The 27328-nt window shown below is 47.4% G+C and overlaps 1 protein-coding gene across 1 annotated transcript; it reads right to left on the bottom strand.

Annotated features, from left to right (window-relative positions):
* Positions 1 to 729: 729 nt before the first annotated feature.
* Positions 730 to 19484, bottom strand: LOC125939798 (uncharacterized). Its single transcript, XM_049655238.1, has 4 exons — positions 19260 to 19484; positions 19218 to 19225; positions 18927 to 19185; positions 730 to 1015 (listed from the first exon to the last, which is right to left on the bottom strand). The coding sequence occupies exons 1-4, from the start codon at positions 19428 to 19430 to the stop codon at positions 740 to 742; spliced, it is 714 nt and encodes a 237-aa protein (XP_049511195.1). The 5' UTR covers positions 19431 to 19484; the 3' UTR covers positions 730 to 739.
* Positions 19485 to 27328: the final 7844 nt, after the last annotated feature.

Here is a 27328-nt window from a genome sequence, read left to right as displayed (position 1 = left end):
CATGCGAGATCCATAGTTCCGCGTGGTGCGGGGTGCTGACCTTCGATCGTCAACTGCTTTGAATTTTGTGCTCTCAAAATTTTATAACAGTTACGGGCGCGCCTACAAGCGCAACCTACGCCCCGACAAATCATCCGACAGATCCAAGCAGTGGTGGACACTTCAGCCTGTGGCGCAGCGCAAACGCGTCCTCGCAATGTGTCGTCACTTCCAGCGATGCCGCGAACAGCTGCTTCGGCAGCATTTCCGGTGGGACTACACTCTAAGCCAAAAGAGACTAACGGGGGTATAGGGGTTAGTCCTTTGAAGGACTAACTGCTTTGCCACAACCATTACTCCCTTTAGGGACCAACGGCAAAGGGACGAACGGTTAGTCTCCCACCAGTTACTCCCTTTGAGATTAACTTTTGGTCCCTGTTGTTAGTCCCACCAGTTGCTCCCCGAGGACTAAATGTTGGTCCTTGCAGTTACTCTCCGAGGACAAACTGTTCATACTTCCAGTTACTCCTCAGGGGATCAACAGTTTAGTCCTCCATATCTGTAGTTACTCCTTATGGGGTTAATTCTTTGCCTAGAACATGCTTTTCAGAGGCCCAAGACATGAGGAGAGCTGCTTGGGCTGGGATAAGTTTTTTTTTTTAAATCTCGAACATGCTTTTAAGAAACAGAACAAGCGCTGCTTGGGTGCTTGTAACACAAAGTATGGACAATTTAAACAACAGAACACTTTATTTTTCTTTCAATGCAGCAACGTGTGTGCCACACGCACAAGCGGAGTTGGCCGCACACCGCTGTTAATGCCAACCATGCGGCATATTAAGTCGAATGTTTTTTGCGCTTTTGGTGCAAAAACAATGTCAAATGCCCAGTACAGGGCAATCTGCGTTGCCAGGGCAGGTACAAGGCCATATTCATCAATCTTTATTGATTCAAGCTGCACATAGAGGGCTCTTGCTTGCAGCAGGCTAGTGGCCTCGTACGTATTGGTTGGGACATGATGCGACGCACCCGGGTGCTGCAAAAAGAAGCATTATGGGGTTCTAAGAGTCAAAGCCAAGACATGATTATGAGGCATGCCGTAGATGAGTGGTTCATGCAACAGGTCTATTATCAGCATGCAAAACAGGTCTATTATCAGCATGGAAGTTGCAGATAATCTTACGTAGGGGGAAATAAACGCCCCCATCCTCTCCTTCACGAGGCTTGAAAGGACACAAACTGAAGCTGTAATCTTCAGGTCTGAAATGAAAAGTTTTCACAAATTAGGCATGAACACCCTACACCCCGATTGCAAGACCTCATACATGAACACAGGCATTGAAAGACAATTTACATAGCAATTACAGTGGAACCCCGATTATAAGGCTTTCAGGGGACCACACAAAACCGCTCTATAATCGGGGCATCGTATAATAAAGAAAACTTAAGAATATAGGCACTGACGACGTCTTGCCCAAAAACAGGTACAGACTTCCTGAATAATCCCGCGGCACGAATCTGCACTGCTTGCAAGGAAGGTAGACTAAATTATTCAAAAATTACGATATGGATTCGATTGTAACAATTGTACTTTTTCATAATTTTTGTTGCTTGAACTAGACCCTTGCGTTACATTCGAATAACAACAAAATTGACCATTTTAAAACAAAAATACTAAATCCCATGATTTCTTGCATTATGTGGGCAACCTGTAACCTTACGGCTCGATCTAATCCATAGACAAGTTAACCGAAGTCAAAACTTTTTTTTTTTGTTGTTGGAATCGACGCTGTTTTAGCTGTGCTTCTGACTGGTTGCGGTGCAATACCCTACGGCCTTTTGTGGTTCGACTCCGTTCATTCGTGGCGTTGTGGTGACGCAGCATATTCAGTATTACTGTCGCTTCGAGAGACGAGCAATTTTGATGACCGAGGAACTGGGAAAGTCCGCTGCGGCTCAGTGTCTAGACGCACCAAGTCAACAATTTGCGGATGGCGGGACCAGCGGCAGGTCCACCTTAAATGCGAGGCCAGTCGGGAAGGCTCTGTGATACTTGAAGTGGCCTCGTACTGACCCCAAATGAAGTAACTGTGCGGTCTTGTAAGAAGTAATTAAATCTCAAACAAGCTCGACGGCATGGAAGATGACGATTCTCAGGCAATCACTTTTGGAGATAGTTTCGCTTTCGCGAGACTTGCTCGTCCCTGCATCGAAACCCTCGAAGTATACAGCCAACGGCTCTCTTGGCGTTGATATCGAGCTTCGGACAGCTCAAGAAACACTTGTCGGAGATGCTTTCAGAGCCGAGTCACGCGAAATTTCGGAAAAGTTAAACTAAGTACGAAAGGGATCGCCCGACAGACCACCCAAGGAAAGCTGCGTCTCCTCTTCAGACAACCATGATGCGTGAATAGATCGTTTCCAAATTGCGATTTCTTGAATAAAGGTACTATTTTATTTTCTGTTCATCTTGTGTTACATTAGCGGTTTTATTTGTTTTATTTCACGTGACTAGAAAGTCGCGCCTCGCGTTACATTCGGTTTTGCACAAGCATTACAAGCCGTCCTTGTTTCAATCTTGCGCAGTATATTTGTTTTCCTCGAAGTATGAACCGACTTGCCCAGCAACAAGTTTTATTGAATTACCAGGCGGCTGCAGCGTGCTTACGTGGAAGCCTGCGTCTGCTTAGAACAGTTATTTTTTCTTGGACATTACCAGAGAGGCATCGTACCATGCGTGTCGGCGTAAAATTGTGTTGTACAGTCGAGGTTTTAATACATTTTGCCGGGACCAAATCAATTAGTCGTAAACGCTGGGTAGATAATCGCGGTTCCACCCCCGCAGGGGCGTCTGCGCAAGCAGGCGTTTGGTGAGTTGCGTCACCACGTACCCGAGCACACGAGGGTTGGACCTTCCCACGCTTAACCGTGCGTGGCTTAGCCGTCTCCGGGGAAAAGGGGATCCTGGGGGTTGAGCCAATGCTGAGTGCTTGGACCTTTATGGCCGCTCGGCGGAGGCAACACACCCCTTTGGCCTCGGCTTCACGTAGACGGCACCCCCGGGCTGACCCACCCGGGGGAAATCGGTAGTTGCCTCTTCCTGTCCCCCTCTCCAATCTGCGTCTTTCCCTCTTTCTTTCAATCTTTCCTGTCTTCTCCTCCCTTCTATTTACTTCCGACTTTCCAGGCAGCGAGGGTTAACCTTGTGTGGTACAACCAACCTTGGCTGTACATATTTGGTTATAGCGGGAACGTACAGTTGGCGTCTGCATGACTTGCTTCCTATATGTCCTGCGGCGTCCCCTTGTTGGGCTCCATGGTGGGCGGCTGGCGTTTCTGCCGAAATTTAGATATACCTATGGATCGTGCTTTCCCCAAACTCCCTGATCGCCCCCAGAAACGGGGGCGCACCGAAGATGTCTTCAAGTTTTTTGGCCACCAAATAGAGAATTTCCCGCGCTACCATGTAGTACACAGTGAAAGACCAGAGAACAGTGTGAGGATTATCTCACCGTTCCTCGTTTCCAAATCCGGGCGGCCGCATTTCGATGGGGGCGAAATGCGAAAACACCCGTGTACTTAGATTTAGGTGCACGTTAAAGAACCCCAGGTGGTCCAAATTTCCGGAGTCCCCCACTACGGCGTGCCTCATAATCAGAACTGGTTTTGGCCCGTAAAACCCCATAATTTAATTTTTAAATGTATGACAGAAGCTACAGGCCCAGGCTACAAAGCAACTAAGTTGGCCAGCGGTGACCTCCTCTTGGAGCTCCGCGACAAAAAACAGTATGAAAAGCTGCCTAAACTAGTCTCTTTCGGACAAATCCCAGTTACGGTCACCCCTCACCGTACCATGAACACCATCCGTGGTGTAACCTCAGACGATGACATGATGGAGCTCACTGAGGAAGAAGTTATGGAAGGACTCAAAGAACAGAACGTGGTTAACGTAAAGCGAATTAAGATGAGGCGCGAAGGAAAGGAAATTCAAACAAAACATGTTATTCTTACCTTTGGTTCTAGTGTGCTACCCGAGACCATTGAGGCCGGGTATGTCAAGATCCGTGTCAGGCCATACGTGCCTAACCCGCTCCGATGTTTTAAGTGCCAGCGATTCGGGCACAGTTCACAAAACTGCCGAGGCCGTCGGACTTGTGCAAAATGCAGTGCCAATGAACACCTTTCTGAAGCATGTCAAAACACTCTCCACTGCGTAAACTGTGATGGGGAGCACGCTGCATATTCACGGTCCTGCCCATCATGGAAGAAGGAAAAGGAAATCGTCACAATCAAAGTCAAAGAAAATATTTCGTTCAAAGAGGCACGCAGGCGGGTGTCATACCTGCCAAAGAACACCTTTGCCGAAGTGGCGCGTCAGGGGGCAGCGTCACAACGGCTTCCGACGTCTGTCCGGCCCACACACAGTGATCCGGCAGTGACGCCATCCGCCCCCTCGGCGGCTGCAGCTAGCGCTGCTCCACCAACTCACAAGAAGGGGCCATCGACCTCCGGGCTGGTGGCCTCCAGGGCCTCGTCCCTCGAGGCGAGGCCTTCTCGTCAAACCAACCGCTCGCAAGAGCGCGTGTCCAGCGCCTCACAAGAGGCGATGGACACAACAACCGGCCAGACGGCGCCACCAGCGCCTCAGGAGCGGCGAGAATCTCGCGATCGCTCCAAAAAAGAAAAAGCCCGCATCACAGGGCCCGACAAGGGCTCTGTAGCTTAAGTTAGTGTCCTATACACACAGCACAAAAAACACTTTCAACATGAATACACAAATAATACAGTGAAACGTCAGAGGACTCCTGCACAACCTCGATGACGTCAAAGAAATCCTACACAAGTTTAATCCGAAGGTGCTGTGTGTTCAGGAGACACACCTTAAATCTACACAATGCAACTTTCTCCGGCAATACGCCATATTTCGCAAAGACCGCGATGACACCTTCGTGTCATCCGGCGGTGTTGCTATCGTAGTTGACAGAGGTGTTGCCTGTCGAGAACTGAAACTTCGTACGCCCCTAGAGGCAGTTCGTGTCCGAGGGGTATTGTTTGACAGGCTAGTCACTGTTAGCTCTATATACATCCCTCCTAATTATCATCTTAATAAAACTGAATTTCAGAACTACATAGATCAACTTCCGGCACCGTACATAGTTGTCGGAGATTTAAACGCACATAACACATTGTGGGGAGATTCTCGTTGCGATGCGAGAGGACGCCTGATTGAAAACTTTCTCTTTTCTTCAGGAGCATGTTTACTTAATAAGACAGAGCCAACTTACTACAGCATGGCGCACAACACATACTCCTCCATAGATTTAAGTATCGTGTCGAGTACACTGATTCCGTACCTGGAGTGGTCAGTTGTGAAGAACCCTTTTGGGAGCGACCACTTCCCAATCATGTTAAAACTGACAAAACAAGATCTATGTTCCCCACACATTCCCCGATGGAAGGTTGACTCGGCTAACTGGGAACGTTTCCAAGAACAAACGTATTTAAGCAGGGATGATATTGCCTCTTTAAATATAGACGATGCTGTAGCATATATAACGGGCTTTATAATTGAGACTGCCACAACATGCATCCGTCAAACTAACGGACTGGCTAATAAACGTCGTATCCCGTGGTGGAACGAAGAATGCAAGGAAGCACGGAAAAATCAAAACAAAGCTTGGGGACGACTTCGCGACTCTCCAACCGCCGAAAACTTGATTAGTTTCAAACAAATAAAGTCCCAGGCTAGAAGAACACGTCGACGTGCTAAAAGGGAGAGTTGGGAGAAGTACATCTCCAGTATAAATTCTTACACGGATGAGACGAAAGTGTGGAATCGAGTAAATAAATTAAAAGGCCGGGAGGTACACCCACTCCCCTTAGTAAGTACTCAAGGAGAGAGCCTGGAAGATCAGGCTGCTTGTCTGGGCGAAGACTTTCAATATATCTCCAGTGCGTCCCACTACACACAAGCATTTCTGAGAGTTAAAGAACGCGAAGAGCGACAGGCCCTAAAACGTAAAGGTTCATCGAGTGAGGCCTACAACTATCCATTTACTTTAACTGAACTCAAAGCATCCCTCGCTTGCTGCAATAACTCGGCGCCAGGCGGTGATCGTGTCATGTATGAAATGATTAAGTACCTGAATCCTGAAGCGCTGAAAACACTCCTGTATCTTTTCAATGTCATGTGGGCGCATGGATATATCCCGTCCTCGTGGAAGGAAGCTATAGTCATTCCCGTGCTTAAACAAGGCAAAGACCCGTCCCTAGCCAGCAGCTACAGGCCAATAGCGCTAACAAGCTGTCTGTGCAAACTATTTGAAAAAAATGATCAACAGGCGCTTAATCTGTTTCCTTGAAAATAACAAATTACTAGACCCCTTCCAATGTGGTTTCAGGGAAGGTATGTCCACAACAGACCACCTTGTTCGCATTGAGTCTTATATCAGAGACGCTTTTATACATAAGCAGTTCTGTCTTTCAGTGTTCCTCGACCTAGAAAAAGCTTACGACACGACATGGCACGACATGGCGCTACGGCATTCTCCGAGATCTCTCTGCGATGAGTGTCCGTGGCAACATGTTAAACACAATTGAAAGTTACCTATCGAATCGCACATTCCGCGCAAGAGTGGGTAACGCTCTTTCTTAGTCATTCACCCAAGAGACCGGTGTGCCACAAGGGGGCGTGCTTAGTTGCACACTATTTATTGTAAAAATGAGTTCCCTGCACACAGTCATCCCACGCACTATGTTTTATTCTGTTTATGTCGATGATGTGCAGATAGCCTTCAAGTCATGCAATATTGCCATCTGCGAACGACAAGTGCAGCTGGGAATAAACAGATTGTCCCAATGGGCAGATGAGAACGGTTTTAAAGTAAACGCCCAGAAGAGCACTTGCGTACTCTTTACAAACAAGACAGGCATAACGTCTGTCCCCAGTATAGAAATCAAAGGAGATGCGCTCTCTGTGAGCAGCGAGAATAAGTTTCTAGGCATTATTTTACATTCGAAGCTTACATTTATTCCTCATATTAAGTATCTGAGGGCAAAATGCCTGAAGACAATGAACCTTTTAAAGCTTCTGTCGCGTACGACTTGGGGTAGTGATCGAAAGTGTCTGCTTAACCTCTATAAAAGTCTTGTCCGCTCACGCCTCGATTACGGAGCTATAGTGTATAATTCCGCAACGCCAAGTGCATTAAAAATACTAGACCCCGTTCACCATCTGGGTATCCGCCTTGCGACCGGTGCTTTCAGGACAAGTCCAATCCAGAGCCTCTACGTAGAGTCAAATCAGTGGTCACTTCATTTGCAGCGGTCATACAGCAGTTTTACATATTTTCTGAAAGTACAAGCAAACATTGAACATCCCTCTTATTCAACTATAAATGACGTGACCGCTGCCACACTCTTCCATAATCGACCCGCAGCGAGAAAGCCGTTCTCTTTGTGTGTGAGGAATCTTAGTGAGGAAATGGGTGTTCCGCTGCTTGAACAATGTCCTATGGCTCCAGCGAAACTGTTGCCGCCGTGGCACTGGCAACTCATAGAGTGTGACACATCGTTCGTAGAGGTCACTAAACGCGCGCCAGAGGCACACATTAAAATGCATTTTTTAGAACTCCAATCTAAATACTTGTGTACACAGTTTTACACAGATGCTTCCAAGTCACATGCCGGGGTATCTTATGCAGCCGTCGGCCCATCCTTTTCGGAATCCGGTGTACTCCACCCGGAAACGAGTATCTTTACGGCTGAGGCCTATGCACTATTGTCGGCTGTGAATCATATAAGGGCATCAAAACTTCAAAAAGCAATTATATTTACAGACTCCCTAAGCGTGGTGAAAGCTCTGATGTCACTCTGCAAAAACAAAAATCCTGTACTTACTGAGCTCTATTCCAGTTTATGCAGAGCGTATATATTGCCACGCGCCTTCAAAGGGGGGCTAACGACGTTTATTTATGAGTTCAGTTGATGTCGGTCCGGTACCCTTCGTTACTCGCGTCGATCGGAGGTCTTCAGCGCGTCGACTGCCAGCGGCCTCGCCCCCAAAGGTCGCTGGAGTTAGTTTTCCCGGCGGGGACTTGGCGACCGTCTGCTCGAATACCGCTGAGGCGATGGTGAAAATCGCCTTGGCGACGGCGAGCGCGACTGCCGCCCGGTAGGCGGTGGCATGCGTTGCTGAGCGAGATAATCTTCAATGTCCCGAGGTCGTTGGCCCAGTCGGGGTGGTGGCGAGTAGGCGGAAAAGCCCCGCAACCCAAGGCGTCGGTATGGGCACTGGCGGTACAAATGATCTGCCTCACCACAGTGGAAGCACAGAGGACGGCGATCCGGAGTGCGCCAAACATCTGACTTCCGAGGGGACATGCGTCGATCGTCGGCGTAATGTACTGGTTGCTCCTGCGGAAGCACAATCGGAGGAGCGGCATGGTGAAACGGTGGAGGCGTGCGTCGTTCCTCGATGTACGGCACCGGTGGGGCTGGTGGAAGTGCAACCGGATGAGCGGCCTGGACAAAGAGCGGCGGGGACGAAGCAGGCTGTCTCAACACTTCTGCGTAGGTCACACGGTGGTGTACAGAAGGTACAGGCGCGGTGTTAGCAAAAGTAAAGTTGGACCGGAGCGCTTGGTTCACTTCATCTTTTACAACACTCGCAATGGAGCTCACCGTGGCTTGTGGCGTGCCATAAACCTTCATTAGTTCTTCGCGCACAACGGTGCGGATGAGTTCGCGAAGGTTGTCATTATTGTTTCCAATGGCCGTCAAAATGTCAGTACTCGCGTTCACTTGCCGATCATAAAAGTTCGAGCGATGCTGAAGCATCTTTTCCATACTTACAGCCTCGGCTAAAAATTCGGCGACAGTCTTGGGAGGATTGCGCACCAGACCAGCGAAGAGTTGCTCCTTCACCCCTCGCATCAGGTGACGCAGCTTCTTGTCCTCGGTCATTCCAGGGTCTGCTCGTCATATGGCGCGTCATATCTTCGACGAACGCAGTAACGCTTTCGTTGGGAAGCTGGACTCGGGCCTGGATTGCTCGTTCGGCTCTTTCGCGGCGATCGGGACTGGCGTAGGTGTCTAGTAGCTGACGACGGAAGTCGCGCCACGACGTCAGTTGCTCCTCACGGTTTTGAAACCATGTACGCGCGCCATCCTCCAGGCAAAAGTAGACATTGCTACGTTTAGTCGCGTCATCCCATTCGTTGCATTCGGCCACGCGCTCGAAGTCGGCCATCCAGTCTTCGACGTCTTCGAAGACGTCGCCATGGAACGACTTCGGCACCAGTGGATTTTGAAGCGTATACCGATTCGTAACTGAACGTTCCATACCGGTTGGGGTAGTCTGAAGCACTGCGGTGTCTTCAGTATCTTCAGGAGGCAGTCCCCGGATCCTGCGGCTGGTCCGATGGACGGGAGTATCGACTAACACAGGGCTGGTGCTTCCGCTCCCAGGAGGAGTCTGCGGCATGAGTGAGAAGTACCCAGCACCTCCACCACTTTGCCACGCGCCTTCAAAGGGGGGCTAACGACGTTTATTTATGAGCAGCTGGGCTCTGGAGAAAATGGCGGCGAGAGCTAACCATCGAGCGGGGCGGTTAGCACGCGCACTTCGTTCTTCTTGCGCCTCTGCGCTTGCCCTATTCCCACTACTACAGGTGACAATATCTAACCAGCATGTGACTATATGCTGGGTGCCTGGCCATAGAGGCATTGAGGATAATGTGCTTGTAGACCAGTTGGCCACATCAACTACATCGCAAGCTATTAATTCAGCCGCTACTATTCCTCCCGCAGATCTGAAGCCTTTTCTGCGAAGAAAACTGCGCGACAACTGGCAGCGCTTGTGGGACGCTGAAAAAATAATAAGCTTCACTTAATTAAGCCACAGTTAGGTTTCTGGTCACCCGCAACGAAAACACGACGAACTGATGTCCTGTTCTGTCGTCTAAGAATAGGACACACATACGGTACTCACAATTTTCCGTTGAATGGAAATGATCCTCCAACCTGTGGTAGATGTAGTGAGAGGCTGACCGTCCTACATGTCCTCGTGGAGTGCCGGGAAGCCGAAACAGAAAGAATGAAATATTTTCCACAAGCGTACCGATATCATGTCCCGCTTCACCCCATTATGTTTCTTGGCGAAGAAACGATTTTTAATGCCAAAGCAGTCGTCGATTTTTTGAACGATGTGGTCCTGCATGTTATTTGGCCAACTAGTTCGTAGCACATCCTCTCTCCAGAGGATGCCGCTGTGATAGTTTTTTATAGCACATGCCTCCAGGCCCTTGTGGTTCAAGGGCTCTGTTTAGGCAGTTGTGCTTCTTGCCAATTACTGCATCTTAAATATTTTAAATATCGTGTCATTACCTCTCAATACATTCTTTATTTCATAGTACACCTCATGTCATTGCCATGATTTTAGTACATGTATATTTTACGCACTTTACAGCGATTATTTTTAGGCCCTTTTACAGCCACGCTTCATCTACTTCTCAGAATTCATCGCTCCACTGCACACTCACAAACACTGGCATGGCGCTCTTTGGCCATAACTGGCCCTTGCGCCATAAAACACCACACATCATCAATCGCGGTTCCACTGTATAAGGTTATAGAACATTGGCCAGTCATGGCTTCCTTCAAATTGATTAATTTGCTCTCGAGCTGTAAACAGCTAGCCTCCTGATTAGCTCAGTTGGTAGAGCAACTGCAGCGGTAAGTCAGTGGTCCCAGGATAAAATCTCTGACAAGGACAAATTTTTCTCCAACTTTGAAGCATAATTCAAACAGGCAATCAAAACACAAAAAATCTAGGAAAACTTGGCTTCAGAATAGAAAACTCGGAGGTGATCAATACACACACAAGTAGGAAAACCTGGATTTTAGAATAGAAAATTCAGCCTTGTACCTTTCTTTCGCAGCTTTGATTGCGTACTTCATGAAAATCCACAACATCACGAGACTCACTATTGGGAGGGCACAAGCTATGGCACAATGGTACTAATAATTCAACTTTCCCTGACCAACTAGCTATGACATGTTGAGTGCTCAGTGTGCAATTCCATGTAGGGTAATTTTTTAACTAGTTTTCTTCACTGCTAAACCACAAAGCACAAATCCAAAAGAGCCTGGTACAAGCTTGGAAGCACCACATTGGCTGGTGGTGCTTCATTTCCTTTTCACAAGTGTGCAGTGTAATTCTTATTCCATCCTTTTTAACCTAGTCGGATGTGCACTGAAAAGTCAATTTGCAAACGCATGTAATTGCAAGCAGCAATACAAGTTGCCAGTCCACTTTTGGTTCACAGCTCTTGCACTGAGCTGCCTTGATGTCTGCAAGTTTCGTCATGACAAGAATAAGAATGCACTTTCAGGAGCTTCAGCAAAGTTGCTCTCCAGAACTGCAATTAAGTTCCCCGTTTATCATTTCATCCAGCACTGTTTACAGAACTGGAGTTGTCGCTCAGCAATAGCACCCAGTCAGTCATGGGTACAGTTTGCTCGCAACGCATGTGCTGTAAGAATTGTTTTGCGATGTCGAGTTCAGAAGAAATTGATGATGTGACAAAGCCGGCTCGGTATTGGTGGATGGCCCTGTTTGTAAGGTTTTTTGTCGCTCTCCCCCTTTGAGTGTCTTCCAGTATTTATTCTGCTGACAAGAGAATAAATCGATAGTTGCAAGTAGCGCTCTGTCGTGTGTGTTTCTTTTCTGTGTGTCTCGTCAAAATTTTGCGCATTCCAACCTCTATTATGAGATGTTCACAACTACGATAGCACGTGTGCGACCCTACACATTAAACTGGTACTCTAAGAGTGTAAACTGAAGAACAGTGATGCACTAATTTGCCACTAAGAAAAGCTCACAGCCCATGCAACAACAGTACCTTTCTAGCAGGGGCGTAGCCAGAAATTTTTTTCGGGGGGGGGGGGGGTTCATCGGCCCGACCGGGGGGGGGGGGGCAAGCGTCTGCTTTCCACTACGTGACGTGATCGATAATAAGTATCGGTAGTTTAAGCACACTCTATGCATGTATATCAAAGACATGGGACCCCCCCCCCCTCGCGTGTGTGTGTGGCACTGTGTGCTTGTGAAGAAATTAAGTAAAAAGTAATGTAAGCTCAGTAAAATACAGTAAGTACGACAGGTACAGTGGGCGTTTGGAGCAACCGTCTCTCATCGCGCCACTGAATGGACCAGTCTTCGAAAACGCATCATTGAGGCGACCCGCCCGATCGGAGAAGACATCATTAATTGTTAATCTCCGTTAAGCGTAGATGGCGTCGTCCTCGTCGGGGCGAAGTGCGTTTCACAGGTCAAGGACGGCTATACATGTGAAAATGCACGTGTTACCAGGCTATACCTACTCCCATAGCAATAGCTTGTTCGCTGCGTCTTTGCGCTAGAAAACTTAAATACGCGCAAAAACGAGTAATGCTTTTTTTACGAAGCTTTCGTCGCCTTGCATTTCCTGCGGCAAATGCATGGGCTGCTGTGTCTTCCGCTGTGTGCGAGCGTGCAGCCGTCATTTGCCTTTACGTCAACAGATTCAGAATTGTACCGAATATTTCACCGCACTGCATAGTTATGGCATGTGTACGCATTTTAAGTAGTGCGTGCGAGTCATTTCTGCTTCACTTAGGTCGGTGCAAACAGGAAGTGGCCTTGTACCTCACAGAATCTCGACTGATTGGTGTACTAGTGATGCAGGAATGAACTCCGGTCTTGTTCAGTGCATAGTGCACATAATCAATTTCTCAGGACGCGTGACCTCCGACGAGAACTGTCAGCGCCTGCATCAAGAGTTTACTTACGCTGTACTGCGCACAGCAGTAATCCATGCTTGTCGGCTGTCTGTTTCGTGCATTCTGTTGCGAGTCGGTGGAATTTCACTGCTGGCATCAACCCTTTCGTGTGTACATTGCTGGTTTGGGATTCCACAACACAACAGCAACTACCAGCCTTTCGTAATTGCTGGTTTGGGATTCAGCAACACAACAGTAACTACCAGCCTTCCGTAGAGGCGCAATCGCAAACGAGAGACGTTTTGCGCTGCAGACTATGGCTACGTTCACATTTGGGAAGCGGCAAGCGGGTGGAGAGGCCAAAGCGGCCGGAAAATGTTTTCCGCGCATGTCCAAGTTCACGTTTGTTTTGCTACCACCGAGGCCGCGCTGCCGCTTTCGTCCACATCCATCTAGTCTGCGTACGTTTGTCGGCGTGGTGGCGCTCATTATCGCATTATTTCGAGCGGTATGTTCATTCACTGACCCAGCCGTCATCAAAAGTGATCATCTTGCGCAATTTCGCGTGTCATCTGCGACCTTCGGTAAGTTCCTCGTTGGCGTTCTGTAATTCTCCTCACACGGGCGCGGTAGCGCTGTGTCACAGGTTGCTGCCTATAGGCGTGATTATATTTCTTTAATAGCTTTTATTTACAAGTTGTAATAACATTTCATCATTTCGTATTATTTTCGGCGCCTCCAGCACACGAAAGCGGCAACGGGAACACCAAAGCTAAAACCCGGGCTGGCCCTTGTGTTGAGGCTCGCCGAAGCCTGCGCGTCCTACGTGAGACCTACGTTCCCAATCTATCGTCGCGACGAGAAAAGCACCCCGCGACTTCTGCAACATACCGTGCACGTGCGAGGAGAATTATGGAGCGCCAACGAGGAATCTGCCTAACTATTGTCTTCCATGGAAGTGGAAGAAGAAATGGCTTTTATACTTCTACCTACTTGTTTTCTAGAAATGGAAAATTAATAAACGGAAGACAAGAAAACCTCTGAAACGGCAGTGGTGGGTTCGCCTGGCTTTGCAAAAGTGTAATAAGTTGGGTCACGCCAAGGCTTCGTTGCCGCACCTCCTGTCGCGCGACGTTGAATACTATCGCGAGTATTGCTGACAGTACGTTTGAGTGCCACTCTTGTCGTAGAGCAAGGGGTGGTTCTTGATCGCGTCGATCAGCATTACAGCCTACACTTTTGGTGCCATGTTTAATGTTACGACCGGAGGAAGTTTACATGCTAGTGTAGCTTCCGGTCAAGCAGAACGACTTTCCACTGCGTTTCCTCTTCGCTATGGCGAAAAAATCGGTCCGAGACCAATTTGGCTCGCCGCCTGTTTTTCTGCCTGTTTTGCCGCCTAGGCGGGCGGACTTTTGCAAGATTTTGCCGCTTCCGACAGCTTCGAGACCAAGTTCCTACGCGAACGCGGCCTAACCGGCACTTGAAGGGAAGCGGCGGAAATGTATACCGGAAATTTCGACCACCTAGGGACTTTAACGTGCACCTAAATCTAAGTAAGGAAGCCTGCCATAGCGTCAGGGTATATCTCGTATCGCTTTAAGTACCACTCCAGACGTGTAAGCACCATCCTCTCCATCACCTTTCCTAGACAACTGGCCAGAGCAATGGGACGATACGACGCCACGTCTAGAGGTGATTTGCCTGGTTTGAGCAGAGGCACAAGGCGGCTGGACTTCCATACAGCAGGAACCACTCCTTCACGCCACGAATTATTGTACACGTCCAGAAGAGCTTGCCGAGCTGTTTGACCGAGGTTGGCAAGAGCTGCGTACGTCACGCCGTCAGGCTTCCGACGCGGACGTTCTTCTATAGACAACGTCATAGATCTTGTCTCGTCGGTTCAGCACGAAAAAACCCTAAAGAGACTGTCAGTGGCGATGTTCCTGGACGTTAAAGGCGCTTATGACAACATAACTCATCGAGCCATCCTGGACGCTATGGGCGATGTTGGCCTGGGTGGCCTGGTTTTTCGATGGATTATCAGCTATTTGAAGGACAGGTCATTCTTTGTGCAAACAGAGGATGGTATGACATCGCAGCACAACACCTACCGTGGCGTACCGCAAGGTGGAGTCTTGAGCCCCACTCTATTTAATCTAGCGCTCATCGACCTAGTTCATTCCCTTCCGCAATCCGTCCACGTATGCAGACGATATATGCATTTGGTCATCAGGAGTTACGCGTCCCCAGGTGCGCGCCAGACTCCGAAAAGCGGCCACAGTTACATCAGGTTATCTCCGAGCACGAGGTCTGGAGGTGTCATCGGAGAAGTGCTCCATGGTCGCTTTCACGCGCAAAGCAATGAGACCGTATGTTGTCAAAATTAATGGACAGCCAATCATCTACGAGAAGACGCACCGTTTTCTAGGAGTGACAATCGATCGAGACCTCTCCCGGAGTCCTCATATCTCCTACCTAAAAAAGAAGCTGACCATGGTAACCCATGTTCTCAGATTTCTCGCGGGAAAGTCATGGGGTGCATCTGTGAGGGCGATGCTCCAACTCTATAATGCACTCTTCATGGGTCTCCTACGCTATAGCTTACCTGTACTGAGTGGGACCGGTAAGACCAACGTCCGGGTCCTCCAGTCTGTGCAAGCTCAAGCTCTGAGAATATGTCTTGGCCTTCCCAGGTGTGCATCCACGGCAGCAACAATAGCCATCGCGCATGATCACCCCATCACTACGTACATTCAAGTCGATGCTTTAAGGATGCACATCCGGCACTTCGCCCGACTTCCATCGCATCACCTCGCCTTCCTTCCTGCCGCTCGACCTCGTTCAGCGTTTAGCAGGATTATTGCCGCCAGCCATGGAACTTTACCATCGAACTTCACGCCTGCAGCACGACCATCTCTACCACTGTGGTGCCTGCATCCAATCCAAGCCCTTCTTGTAATTCCCGGTATCAGAAAGAAAACGGACATGTCATTCGCCCTCAAACAAACCGTGCTTTCATTCATGCATGAAAAGCACAGAGAACGCACCCACGTTTACACGGACGGTTCTGTCTCCTCCAAAAGTTCAGCTGGAGCAGTGGTAATTCCCGTGAAATCTGTCGCCATCCAATTCAAGACGTCTCACATTACATCATCGACGGCTGCAGAACTCGCCGCTATCCGTGCTGCTCTGGAATTTATTGGTCCCAAATCATCACAGTCATGGTCCATCTTTTGTGACTCGAAGGCAGCTCTCCAGTGCCTGCTGTCCCCTTTCAACAACGGACCTAACACACAATTAGTAGCAGACATCCGACTACTTCACCATCACGCAACCGACAAGGGGCACAACGTCATCTACCAGTGGATACCGGGTCACTGCGGAATTTCGGGAAATCACAGTGCGGATGACGCTGCCCGATCGGCCCACGATGGTGCCCCTATTGTATCCATACCACTGTCGAGAACAGACGCAGCCACAAAACTTCGTTCCCTCGCACGCGAGCTTACGCAGACTCGGTGGAACACCGGTGACTTCAGCAACGCACGCCTCCACAGATTGGATCCATGTCTGCAACTCCGTCTTCCACGAGCGGAAGCAACACTTCTGTGCCGCCTGTGGCTCGGCGTGGCATTCACGAACGCCTATTCCTTCCGCATTGGAATGGCTGACAGCCCTGCTTGCGACAACTGTGGCCGCGAGGAGACAATCAAGCACCTACTCTGTGACTGTCCCCGCTACAATGTGGCAAGAAAAGTGCTCGCGACTGCGCTTGAAAAACTGGACAATCGCCCCCTCACAGAAGAAAAAGTTTTAGGACACTGGTGTAGACGGACTTCGGCACTCAAGGCCTTAAGGGCTCTGCTGAAGTTTTTAAGGGCTTGTGAATTGTGCGACCGGCTTTGAACGTTGTAGCGCGTAGGGTCGCGTTATTGCGCAAATTTTCTTACTTCAATGTTTTTTATTTTTCTTCTATCATCTTTTATTCCCTTTGCCCCTTTCCCCAGTACAGGGTAGCAAGCCGGTATTCACACTGGCTAACCTCCTTGTCTTTCTTTCTTTCTCTCTCTCTCTCTAAATCTAAGTAAACGGGCCTCGAGTATTTTCGCCTTCATCTAAAATGCGGCTGCCGCATTTGTTGCTTCATTTGTTGCGCATTTGTTGCGCATTTGTTGTTTCAGAATGCGGCCGCCACATTCGCGCCCAAAGCCTCACAGAGTGTCAAGGCCTTGACAAACACCGTGACAGTTTTTTTCCATATGCAGACATGATTCGCTGTAAATTACCAACCCAAACGGAAGCGCCCAGGAATGAAAGTGTGAAAGTAGCACCGGTTTCTTGAAATATGTCAGCGCGAAGCGACGAGAGAAAAGGGTGGGTTAGTTGGGGGGGGGGGTGAAAAAATTTCGGGGGGGGGTTTGAACCCCCCCAACCCCCCCCCCCCCCTTGGCTACGCCACTGCTTTCTAGAGAGGCTGTGCGGCGCTCATTGCCTCATCAAGGGAGGCAAATAAATGCTCCAGGTGGCGCTTCTTCTTGACCACCTCAAGAATTTTAATGGAAGTCATGGAGAGCACATCTTGCAGCATTCCCAACAAGGAAATTCCTGTTTGCCAGTGAAACTCGCTTTGAACCTTTCGATAGTTTGGAGTGCAAAAGAAGAGACCAACATTAGCTCCCTTCAAATATACTAACCAGTACTGCTGCAGTAAACACCAAAAGCCAGTAACTTATGGTTTTCCAAATTTCTCGGTTTTTCAATGCAATTATCATTTTCCAACAGTAACCTATACATGGGCATGAAACGATTTCATTTTTCCAATCGCATAATACAAGGGTGAGCAATGGGTGGTTAAAGCAGAATCATTCACAACGATGTAGTCAGCAGAGAAAGACTCCGGGACATTAGGAAGCCAGCCTTGCATTACAGCAAAATCATTCATAAATCTATAGTCAGCACATGGAAAAAATTGCCCCGAGGAAATTAGGAAGCAAATATTCATGCACTACACTACTTACTGATGGAGTTCAAATTTTTCGATGTACAAGGTCTATCTGGAAGACGTGAATTTTGTACATATACGGTGCTTGTACTTCCCAACAAACCAGTTGGCTTTGTCGCATTCATAGTAGTCCCATTCTGAGCCGATGCAATAAATACTGTGGATGGCTGTACAGCTCAGCCAGCGAATATTTCCCGATGGCATCAGTGGATTGGAAACAGCATCCTCCCAGAGTGGATTTGAGTGTTGATAACAGAAAGTCTGTGTGTGGCATAGAGTGCAGCGTCGCTGTAAGCATACTGCATGCTTTTTAAAGTGACAACCTAAACTCGCCGCTCTTCTCCGTCACTTCTTTGTGTGAGACGACTTCAAGTGCATGCCTCTTGCAGAAACAAAAGCAGTTCACCATCGCCACGTTGGCTCGACTAGATACATGTTCGTGCAAGGTCAGCTAGGAGTGACGCTGGCATGGAAAAACCTCCCTGCATACCTGCTGCCAAAGTTTTCTACAATAAATAGATACTCTCAGAAAACGCTGGTGCAGGTCTGCCGGTATGTGATGGCGTGAGCTAGTAGGCGACACGCTGCACACAAATTGCTCCCGATATGTGGCACCACATCGTATCACATTTCTGTAAGATGGCGCCAGTTTTAGCTGGGTACCCTATCCTTGTACAGACACGTGCACATGCATCGTAAAAAGCAGGACGAGTCATCTGCTCTGCCGGCCATGCCTGCAGCTGCTTTCTCTGTCAAAATTACGAAATGCTCCTTGGTATCAACATCGTGGTTTATCGCCTTTGCGTGCTATTGGACAGTCATGCAAAAGAGAATTTCTTTCCGTGCTTTGGAAAAAGACATTGCATATTGTAGTGGAAAAAGACATTGCATATTTTAGGCAATCTGTGCTGTGGCATTGCATTTATCTAGTTGTTGGTAGAGGTGAGCACCTCACAAGAGGCTAATTTGTACTTGGCATAGTACCGTTCAGCATGTAATGCCGTGTTGCCACCACTACCAGGTACATATTACCGAGGTTTCACTGTATTTTGTTCTTCGTAGATCCTAGAACTCGGGAACTATAAGAGCCACATTAAATCTATTTAGTTTTGAAATTAGCATCAGAATTTCTACAAAGAACCAAACTTGCAAAGTCCTAGGTAAAAAAATAAAAAATAATTTTCCAGCCACATCTCCCCTTAAGAGTAAAATTTACCATAGTGGCCAGCATCAATGCTGGGTACTTCTCTGTGACCTGCTCCACGGAAGGTATTTCTTTCGAAATCCATGCACGTCGTGCTGAAAACGTCCTTGACATGCTGTCACTGATGTATGCTTTGTCTGGCCTCGCCTTCCTCAACTCTTTCTGCATGCCAGATATATGCGCCGCAATACTTTCTGCGTCCTCTGCTTCACAGAGATCAGTAGCCTGAAAAAATCTTTAAAAAACATTCTTAGATGCTGTACAAACAAATGCACCTAGCATAATGTCATCTGATGCCTGTACTCATACCACGTAAGGTCTTGCAACGCGTTTCTGAACAGCTTTAGGTATGCTAGGCTTGCATGGCCTCTTGACTGTCACAGGAGTCGTTTCTCCAGCCTCTTGCCTCATCTTTCTCCGCTCATACTTTGCCCTGAACCTAAGGGCCTCTCGCCAGGAATCCTGCAGAGCATGAAACATTTACCAAAGCTCAGCTCATTGTGCTGCTTAAGCTGGCCACAACAGCCCTTAGATAATCAATGCAGCCGGCAAGCACGGCATAGAACTATACCTGGAGGCAGCTGTCCTGCTAGCACAGTGACCTGCATTCTTTCCCTATACATGAAGCAAGAAAAACAAAGAAAGCACAGCCTCATTCGTTTCAAATTCGGTATGCAATGATACCTTTCTCATATTTATAACCATCAGCTGAGGCACTAATGTGCCACTATAATCTAACAATTCCAATGGTTACATGCCGAAACATGCTTCCATGGATAACGGCAGGGTTTTCAAGACTGTGTTTACCTTAATGATATGACAACGAAAAACTCTTATCTAACTGGTTAATTTCACATATGGTTCGCTAAATATATGTGAGAAAATTAGTTATAAAGATCGTTTGTTTGCAATAATAGCAGCTGCTTACATGTCCAGTTCCCGTTGAGTCTTTTAAGTTTTGGTAGGCATTCACCAGGGCACTAGCAGCAACATCATACAGCTTTCCAGGGTACCTTGCAACAAAGCAGTGTTGGGAAAGACAGACATTTCTGTTCTTAAAGACATGCAAACAAATAATACCCTTTCACTTTAATAGACCAAAAGGGGAGGGGGAGGTGCACTAGCTGGTAACAACTGGCAATTACGGGATGATGAAAGGACGCAAGCTCACTGATCAAAGTGAAGCAACCTTCATTCCGAGTGTTTATTTCCTTTTTTATCGCCCCATTACTACAGTCTAAACAATGCAATATGACCATTATCACTCAATAACACGCTGGAAACAAGACGAAAAAAATGTTGCAAGACATTACACCAAGCTAAAAGTAGGTGCATTTTTTATGGCGTTTAACCATAAAAATTGCGGTTTCTTTTTTGTGAAAATTCACTACATACATGGCAAATCAGACAACACGCATATGAAAATTGTTGCATTTTGCAAGGCACAATATGCTGCATTTCAGCCTGTCCAAATAAATTAAGTTCGGTAAAAATAGCCTTAGGCCAAGTTAAAAATCTCCAGGAAAAAAGCCGCAATTGTATCTCATGACCTACGACGGTGTTCTGTGAAACACAATTGAATCCCATGCAACACTGTACCACACAAGAGCATGTTCTCTGCTAAAAAAACTAAATGACTAAGAAAGTAACTGCACTCATCTTCTTAATGTAAACATTGAGCACAAAGCGGTAACTAATAAATGAATTAACTCCCGTTACGTTGTTAAATCACAGCAGTAACATTGCTTTTTGCGCAGCTAAGTGGCCCACAGAACATTTGTACGAGTCAATCTAATCAATACGCTTTGATGCAGCTCAAAAAGGTGAACTGAAATTGAATAGACATCCAATATTTACAACTAAGCATGTCATTGACTAGTTACACTGGCTTGCAGAAATGACATTCCATGCTCTTTCATGAACTGGGTGCAGCATTATGAAAGCCACAGCCTTCGGCAACAAATAAGCGCAAGCTTGAAAACTAATCGGGAGACACCCTCTCAATGGTATCCTGACCAAATGACTGGTTATTGATGACATGCCTGTTCACCGCCTTTGACTGCGAAAGGGTCCAGCTTTTGCAATGCTGCAAACAGTTAGCGAAACACTGATTGGGCCTTAGCCGAGAAAAGCAGAAATTAAGGAAACTGATTTACACACCAAGCATCATGTAAAAAAATCAAGGAGGAAGTTCTCAACTGTGTCAGCACACTGCAAAAGCCAAAACACTGAGAATGTTACTTATAACCATGCCACAATATCACATGTGCAGGCACTGCACAAAAACTATTTTTAGTATGCTGCACGAGAAATGTTAGCATGTAGCGCCAGCAATCGACGCAATTGCCCTAGGAAAGAAGACGAGGTCAGGCGATGCCACGTATGGTGCGGGAGCTTAGTTGGCTGGGAATGGAAGAAATAAAAGATCTGTTGGAGTTCGAGTTGCGGTGCTGGTACAAAGTCTCGTCTCTCTCTCATGTGCTCTACAAACATAACTGACGAGACGAAGTTTGGAAGGCAGCACAATACAAATATGCTGGCAGGTGTACAGGGAGTCACTAGTTTCCTTTGCAGCAAGTCTGTATACACATAAAGGCACAACCTTTTCCTGCAATTGTGAGCTCCAGGACAGCTGCATATGCAACTGATAGTCGCAAAGCATGCACTGAGGCCTTAAGTATTCACTACACATCAATAGTGTGAACATTAAGGAACATTATTAAACAACAAGCAGTAAGTGGCATCAAAGCGATGCGCATGAAATGTAATAAACATGCTAATGTCATGCTTAGGAGGCTTACAGTGTGTATGAGCAGAGGTCATGGAAAAGGCATTGCACTACTTGATTTCGGTTCCTGAAATGCTTCCCAGGCTCATGATTTTCCATGCTCATCTTCAAGGTTAATGGTGGATTCGGTAGTGTGTAGATAGTGCGTGCAGGTATTTGTTGCTGTGTCTCTGGCATTACCTCGACATCAATGACGTCAACAATCCTAAAATAGCGGAAAAATAAACAAGAGTTCAAAGTTTTGCAGATGTCCAACAATGCCTTGTAATTCAGATGTTCTTAGGAGAGCCAGGAAGGCGTTCACTTTGGTCGCTAGCCCGTGGTTCATGTCATGCAACCAGCATTTGCGTTGCCTTTTCACCCTGTTGCACCTTCTCCTGTGCTGGTTTCTTTGTGCATGCTTCCCCTGCCTTTGTCTGCCTCCCAGCAGCCATGAACATTACGACATGCTTCTCATTATTACAGTAGACTCGCAATAATTCAAACTTGGGATATTTTGTACTCTCAGTTCAAAATAATTTGGAATTTTTGGTTGGCCCGCTATGCTTTCAATGTATTTAAATGCCACTTCATTAGAACTGCACCATTACGTTAATTCATATTTTTGCTTGATTGTACTGGCAAAATTAGATGCCTTTGCCACACCCAGTTGAACATTTACGATCATACAACTTTAAAACAGCAAAAATAAAGCCAATGGCCTGCCTGAACTTAACTGATATGAGTTTCACCACATCGCCGAGACACGCAAGTTCGTCATCGCCTTGGAAGACTAAGAACTTGCAGCCCTTGCTGGAATAGAAAACTTTGCTTTGAAGTCATACGCTGCAAGAAAGCAGTCAACTATTCCCGATCAAAATGATTTTTCTTGCCATGTAAGCTAATATGCTGTCCTGATTCATATTTATGCTTGCATCTGATAATTCATACTTCTGTTAATGCAAAGTCTGAGGTCCCCTTGAGATTGAATTATCTAGAATCTACAGTAATATGAAATGTGACAATGAATGGTGGATGAGCACAAAAGTTCTGCAGCAAGGAGCATCAATACTCATGTGATGGGTGCTCTTCACAAGACGTCTGTTGCCAATAAAGTAGGATTGTGGCACCAAGTCTGTCATTTCAACTAGGCAGTATCCATGCAAAAATTACTTATATTTGTGGCACTTGATGCTGCTGCTAGTTTAATTCCACCTTTTTTATATTTATGCACTGAATAATTTTGCAATGAGCCTTTTTTACCATTCGGAATTGCTAAACACTATCCCGTGTGCGACCAACATTGCGTGGCATTTGCTGGTGCTAAAGCAAATCTTTGGCTCACATGCATAGTAGCTGTGGATCCTATTGTCCTATAATACATTGCTGCTGTGCCCTCTAACCCAAACATACCCCATGTTAACCTCGGGCATGCTTGAAATGTAGATTACAGCATTGTAACGCCATCCCATTAAACATCACTTTTTTGCACAGCTGCAACTACATGAAAGCTTGAGACATTCAAGCACAATCGTGAGTTTTACACATGATTTCACCAGCCATTAATATGCAACTGCACGCTTAAATGCTGCCAGAGCACATAATTTGCATTTCTATACAATACATGGAAGCTCATCGAAGCAGTGGTTTTAGTCAAATAATACAATCATGTCACAGTGTGCCAGGACATGCAGCTTTTTTTTCATTACTGGGTCATTTAATGACAATACAACCTCGCCACTTGACAGAGTTTTGCACAGAGGCAGCCTAGCTGTGAGCCTTCAAAACACGAATAATTGGACTTTGTCGCAAGAAAACAGGAAAATGGACACAAGGATTGGTGGCAAAATGAGCATGTTTCTCTTGTCCCTTCTCAGTGTCACCCAATTATAAACATACATTTTTTGGCTGTACACTACGGTAACGTACTTGTAAACAAAGTTAGAACATCATATTTAGCATAAGCATTCAGCACACAGCTCAGATACCGAAGACGACCAACATCGTGCAACCACCAAGTTGAACACAACTGACAAGAGCAATAGTGAGGCAGAAACGCAACATAAGGAAGTGGAAGACAGCCCATGCATGTGCAGTTCAGATTGCTAGACTCTTAAGTGCTGCTACAGACGTGCCAAGAAGCTCCTTATTATTGTGGGTTTAAGGAACCCACCTTGTCAGAGTCCGGGCCCCTTTATTATTTGGTTGTCATGTTTTAGTATGCTCTTTCACATGGAACACTGCATTTTTGAGTCGTGCTAAATTATAGAAGACCTCATTTTCACAGCCCTTTGTTAAACCCTGCAAAGGGCACGACATACGTTTTCGTAGATTAAAGCGGCCGAGTTTGGACCAGATTATGAGCTTTTGCATACATCAAGTGGCTAATAGAGCCAGTAAAGAAAGCATTTCTGCAGACAATCACATCTGCTATTTCTATTATAGGTTTGCTAGTTGCTTGAGGGCAGTGTTACCCATCTTGCACTTTAAGAAAATAAGAGGGGCCAAAACAGGTAGGCAGCACATTCAGGAATATAGGCAGCTTCCTCTCCGTGCAAGGGCCACAGATCAAGCATAGCGGGCAGCATGCAGCCAAGCTTTGCTGCTGCAAAGTGAGAACATGTATTGTGCTCCAAACACCTTGCATCTTTGATATTACTGGAACAAAGACTGCCAGAAATGGTTCTTACTTCACAGAAATACCTGCGATTAGAATAAAATATGGCCTGAAACCTTCTCACGAAGTGCATTTTTATGTGTTGGTTTGATACTGCTGAATACAAGTCATGCTTAATGAATACCTGCAAGCAGAAGCAATGCATTCGCAAGAGCTGCTGCAAAGCATACATATTCTTTTACAGAGACAACACAACGAGATTACAAACATTTCTGATACTCCAAATCTTTGTAATAACATAGCACTTCAATGTTTTGAAACAGTAAAGAGGTGCACAAGGAACCCGAGAGCCGATTCACAAAGCTTTTGTACGCAAGAATTTGTAAAAGTGATGATGGGTCAGCATCCCAGGGGTCCGGTCCACCCATGAAACAGGATGCAAAAACCAGGGAGCTGGCCAGTCATGAAGCGCTGTTATGAAGGCTTGCACATGGAGAGTTTTGTGCATCTTTGTCCACTCATTTGTGCTAGCCAAAACATGTCAGAGTACGAGATGCTGTTAGTAGAACCAACATAAACAGAGCTTCCAAGTTGCCTTTTCAGAACCCACAGCACATGCTCCAATGAAAGCGGGGAGAATTTATTACAGCAATGACAACAGCAAAGGCACAAACACAGGACATGCCACTTGGTCAGTGCCACCATAGCTATCATTCAAGATACATTTACTGGTTGGTGCTTACAGCTGCACTTCGTCCCAAAAATCCGATATACAGCGTGTTTCAGCAAACACTTTCAAAATTTATTTAAGGTTGCCTGTGGCAGATAGCCCAATTCTAGTTAATGAGCTGGTCTACTCGAAGAGGCGGACATTACTTGCACAAAAATTGAAATGCATAATCGACTAATTAACAAACATTTACTAATTAAGTTTAACTAATTGCACTGACCATATACGTTCTTTGATGCAGCATAATAAGGACCGCAATCACATCATCATATTGTCACGGAGCCAAGTACGATGCAGGGTCTTTCGGTAAATGTTTATTGGAGCGAACTTGTGCTCTGCAGAAACTCAAAGAAGATACAAGCGGCGAAGGAGCAGCCAAACGACGTGCTCGGGCGGTCGGCGGGTTTCTTCTGCTGGCCGCCGTCACAAGCGTACGCGTCCCTCTTCCACTCTCCGCTGCGTTCCAGTGACCGAGACCCCGCCAGCATTCGCTGAGAAACGAGTCAGCGTCTCGCCCCGCAGCGTACCAGACGCTGGCAACAAAACACACAATAAAACACTCCAGAAGGCATGGTTCGCGGCATTACCCCCCCGTAAAAGGGCATCGTGCCGATGCTAAAACAGTAGTCCAAACAATGAAGAGTCCGTCATCTGGCGTAGTAAGGCTTGAGGCGAACCACGAGGGCGACTTCGGGCCGCGTGCGTCGTCGTGATGTACCGGAGTCACCGTCGGGGACGACCTCGTGGACGAGTTGGCCAACACGTCGTTGAATTCTGTACGGCCCGAAATATCGTCGCAGGAGCTTCTCACTGAGACCGCGTCGTCGAATTGGCGTCCAAACCCACACAAGATCACCTGGGTTATAATCGGCGTCTCGACGTCGGAGGTTGTAGCGTCCGGCATCCACGAGGTGCTGGTCCGTTCTATGCACTCGAGCAAGCTAGGGCCTCCTCCTCACGTTGAAGGTACCCTTGGACGTCGGCGTTGAGGTAGTCGTTTTCTACGTGTGGCAGCATGGCGTCGAGCACCGTCGTCGGCTGTCGTCCGTAGACAAGCTCGAACGGAGTCATTTGCGTAGTTTCCTGGATAGCTGTATTGTACGCGAACGTGACGTAAGGGAGGATTTCGTCCCATGTCTTATGTTCAACGTCGACGTACATAGACAGCATATCCGCGATCGTCTTATTGAGGCGTTCGGTTAGTCCGTTTGTCTGGGGGTGGTACGCCGTGGTCTTCCGGTGATCCGTGTTGCTGTAGCGCAAGACCCCTTGCATAAGCTCTGCAGTGAATGCCGTTCCGCGGTCCGTGATTAGGACTTCAGGGGCTCCATGTCGTAGCACCACTTGGTGGATGAAAAATTTGGCAACTTCTTCAGAATTCCCTCTTCGGAGTTCGGCGGTCTGAAGCGCACGATACTTCTTGCAACGGAGACACTACGCTCCAGAAGCAAGCTCTGGTCGTTCTCCACGATAGCGTCGGTGTCAGGAGCAGCGTCTGGAGAGTAGACGGCGATCATCAGGCTTGCACGGGGAGGCAGGGTGACGTGGTCATCGGCAATCCTTAAAGAAGTAGGTTGTTTGGCACTTGGTTTTGGTGGCACGGCGCGATCGGCGGAGAAACTGATCGACTTCACTTGCAAATCAATAATAGCATGGTTTTCGGTCAAAAAGTACATGCCTAGGATTAGGTCGGGGGAGCAGTTGGGCAGTATGACGAACACAGCAGGGTACGTGGTGCCGTTTATGGTGATGCGCGACGTACAGGTTCCAATAGGCGTGACGAGATGGCCTCCTGCTGTGCGTATGTGTGGACCATCCCAAGTTGTAACCTTTTTCAGTTTCGACGCGAATGGTCCGCTCATCACTGAATAGTCGGCTCCCGTGTCGATTAGTGCGGCTACGTCAAGACCGTCGATGGATAGCTGTATGTCAGAAGTAGTCGTTTTCGAGTTTCATGTGCGTCGGGGCGTCGTATCGCGGCTGGTTCGTGTTGATGGTTGGCGGCTACGCGTCGCCGTTGTCGTCGTCTTGTTATTGCGGAATTGGTTTCGTCGGGTATGTGCCACGCCGTGTGTAACCCCATGTCAGGGTTAGATTGGAGCGTCGGGCTCTGGGCGCGTCGTGAATCTTGGTCTTTGGTGCGCCGGTGCGTCGTGGGAGGGTTTTCGCTTTTTCGCCATGGTGCAACTTCACCTCCCGAAGCTGCTGCTTTTAGTGTCCCCTTCGTGGGCTGGGGGCCTTCCACGTGCGAAGTCAGCATTGGT

This window comes from Dermacentor silvarum, chromosome 9, assembly GCF_013339745.2.
Source record: "Dermacentor silvarum isolate Dsil-2018 chromosome 9, BIME_Dsil_1.4, whole genome shotgun sequence".
Classification (NCBI taxonomy): Eukaryota; Metazoa; Arthropoda; class Arachnida; order Ixodida; family Ixodidae; genus Dermacentor; species Dermacentor silvarum.
The sequence above is the reverse complement of the archived record's forward strand: the minus strand, read 5'-3'. Positions and strand labels throughout refer to the sequence as shown.

Coding starts and splice junctions, on each gene's coding strand:
- LOC125939798 (XM_049655238.1), bottom strand. CDS start 19,430: ATGTTTCATGCTCTGCAGGATTCCTGGCGAGAGGCCCTTAGGTTCAGG. Junction 1,016..18,926: donor AGGGGAGATGTGGCTGGAAA/ATTATTTTTTAT, acceptor TTCTTTTTGCAG/CACCCGGGTGCGTCGCATCA.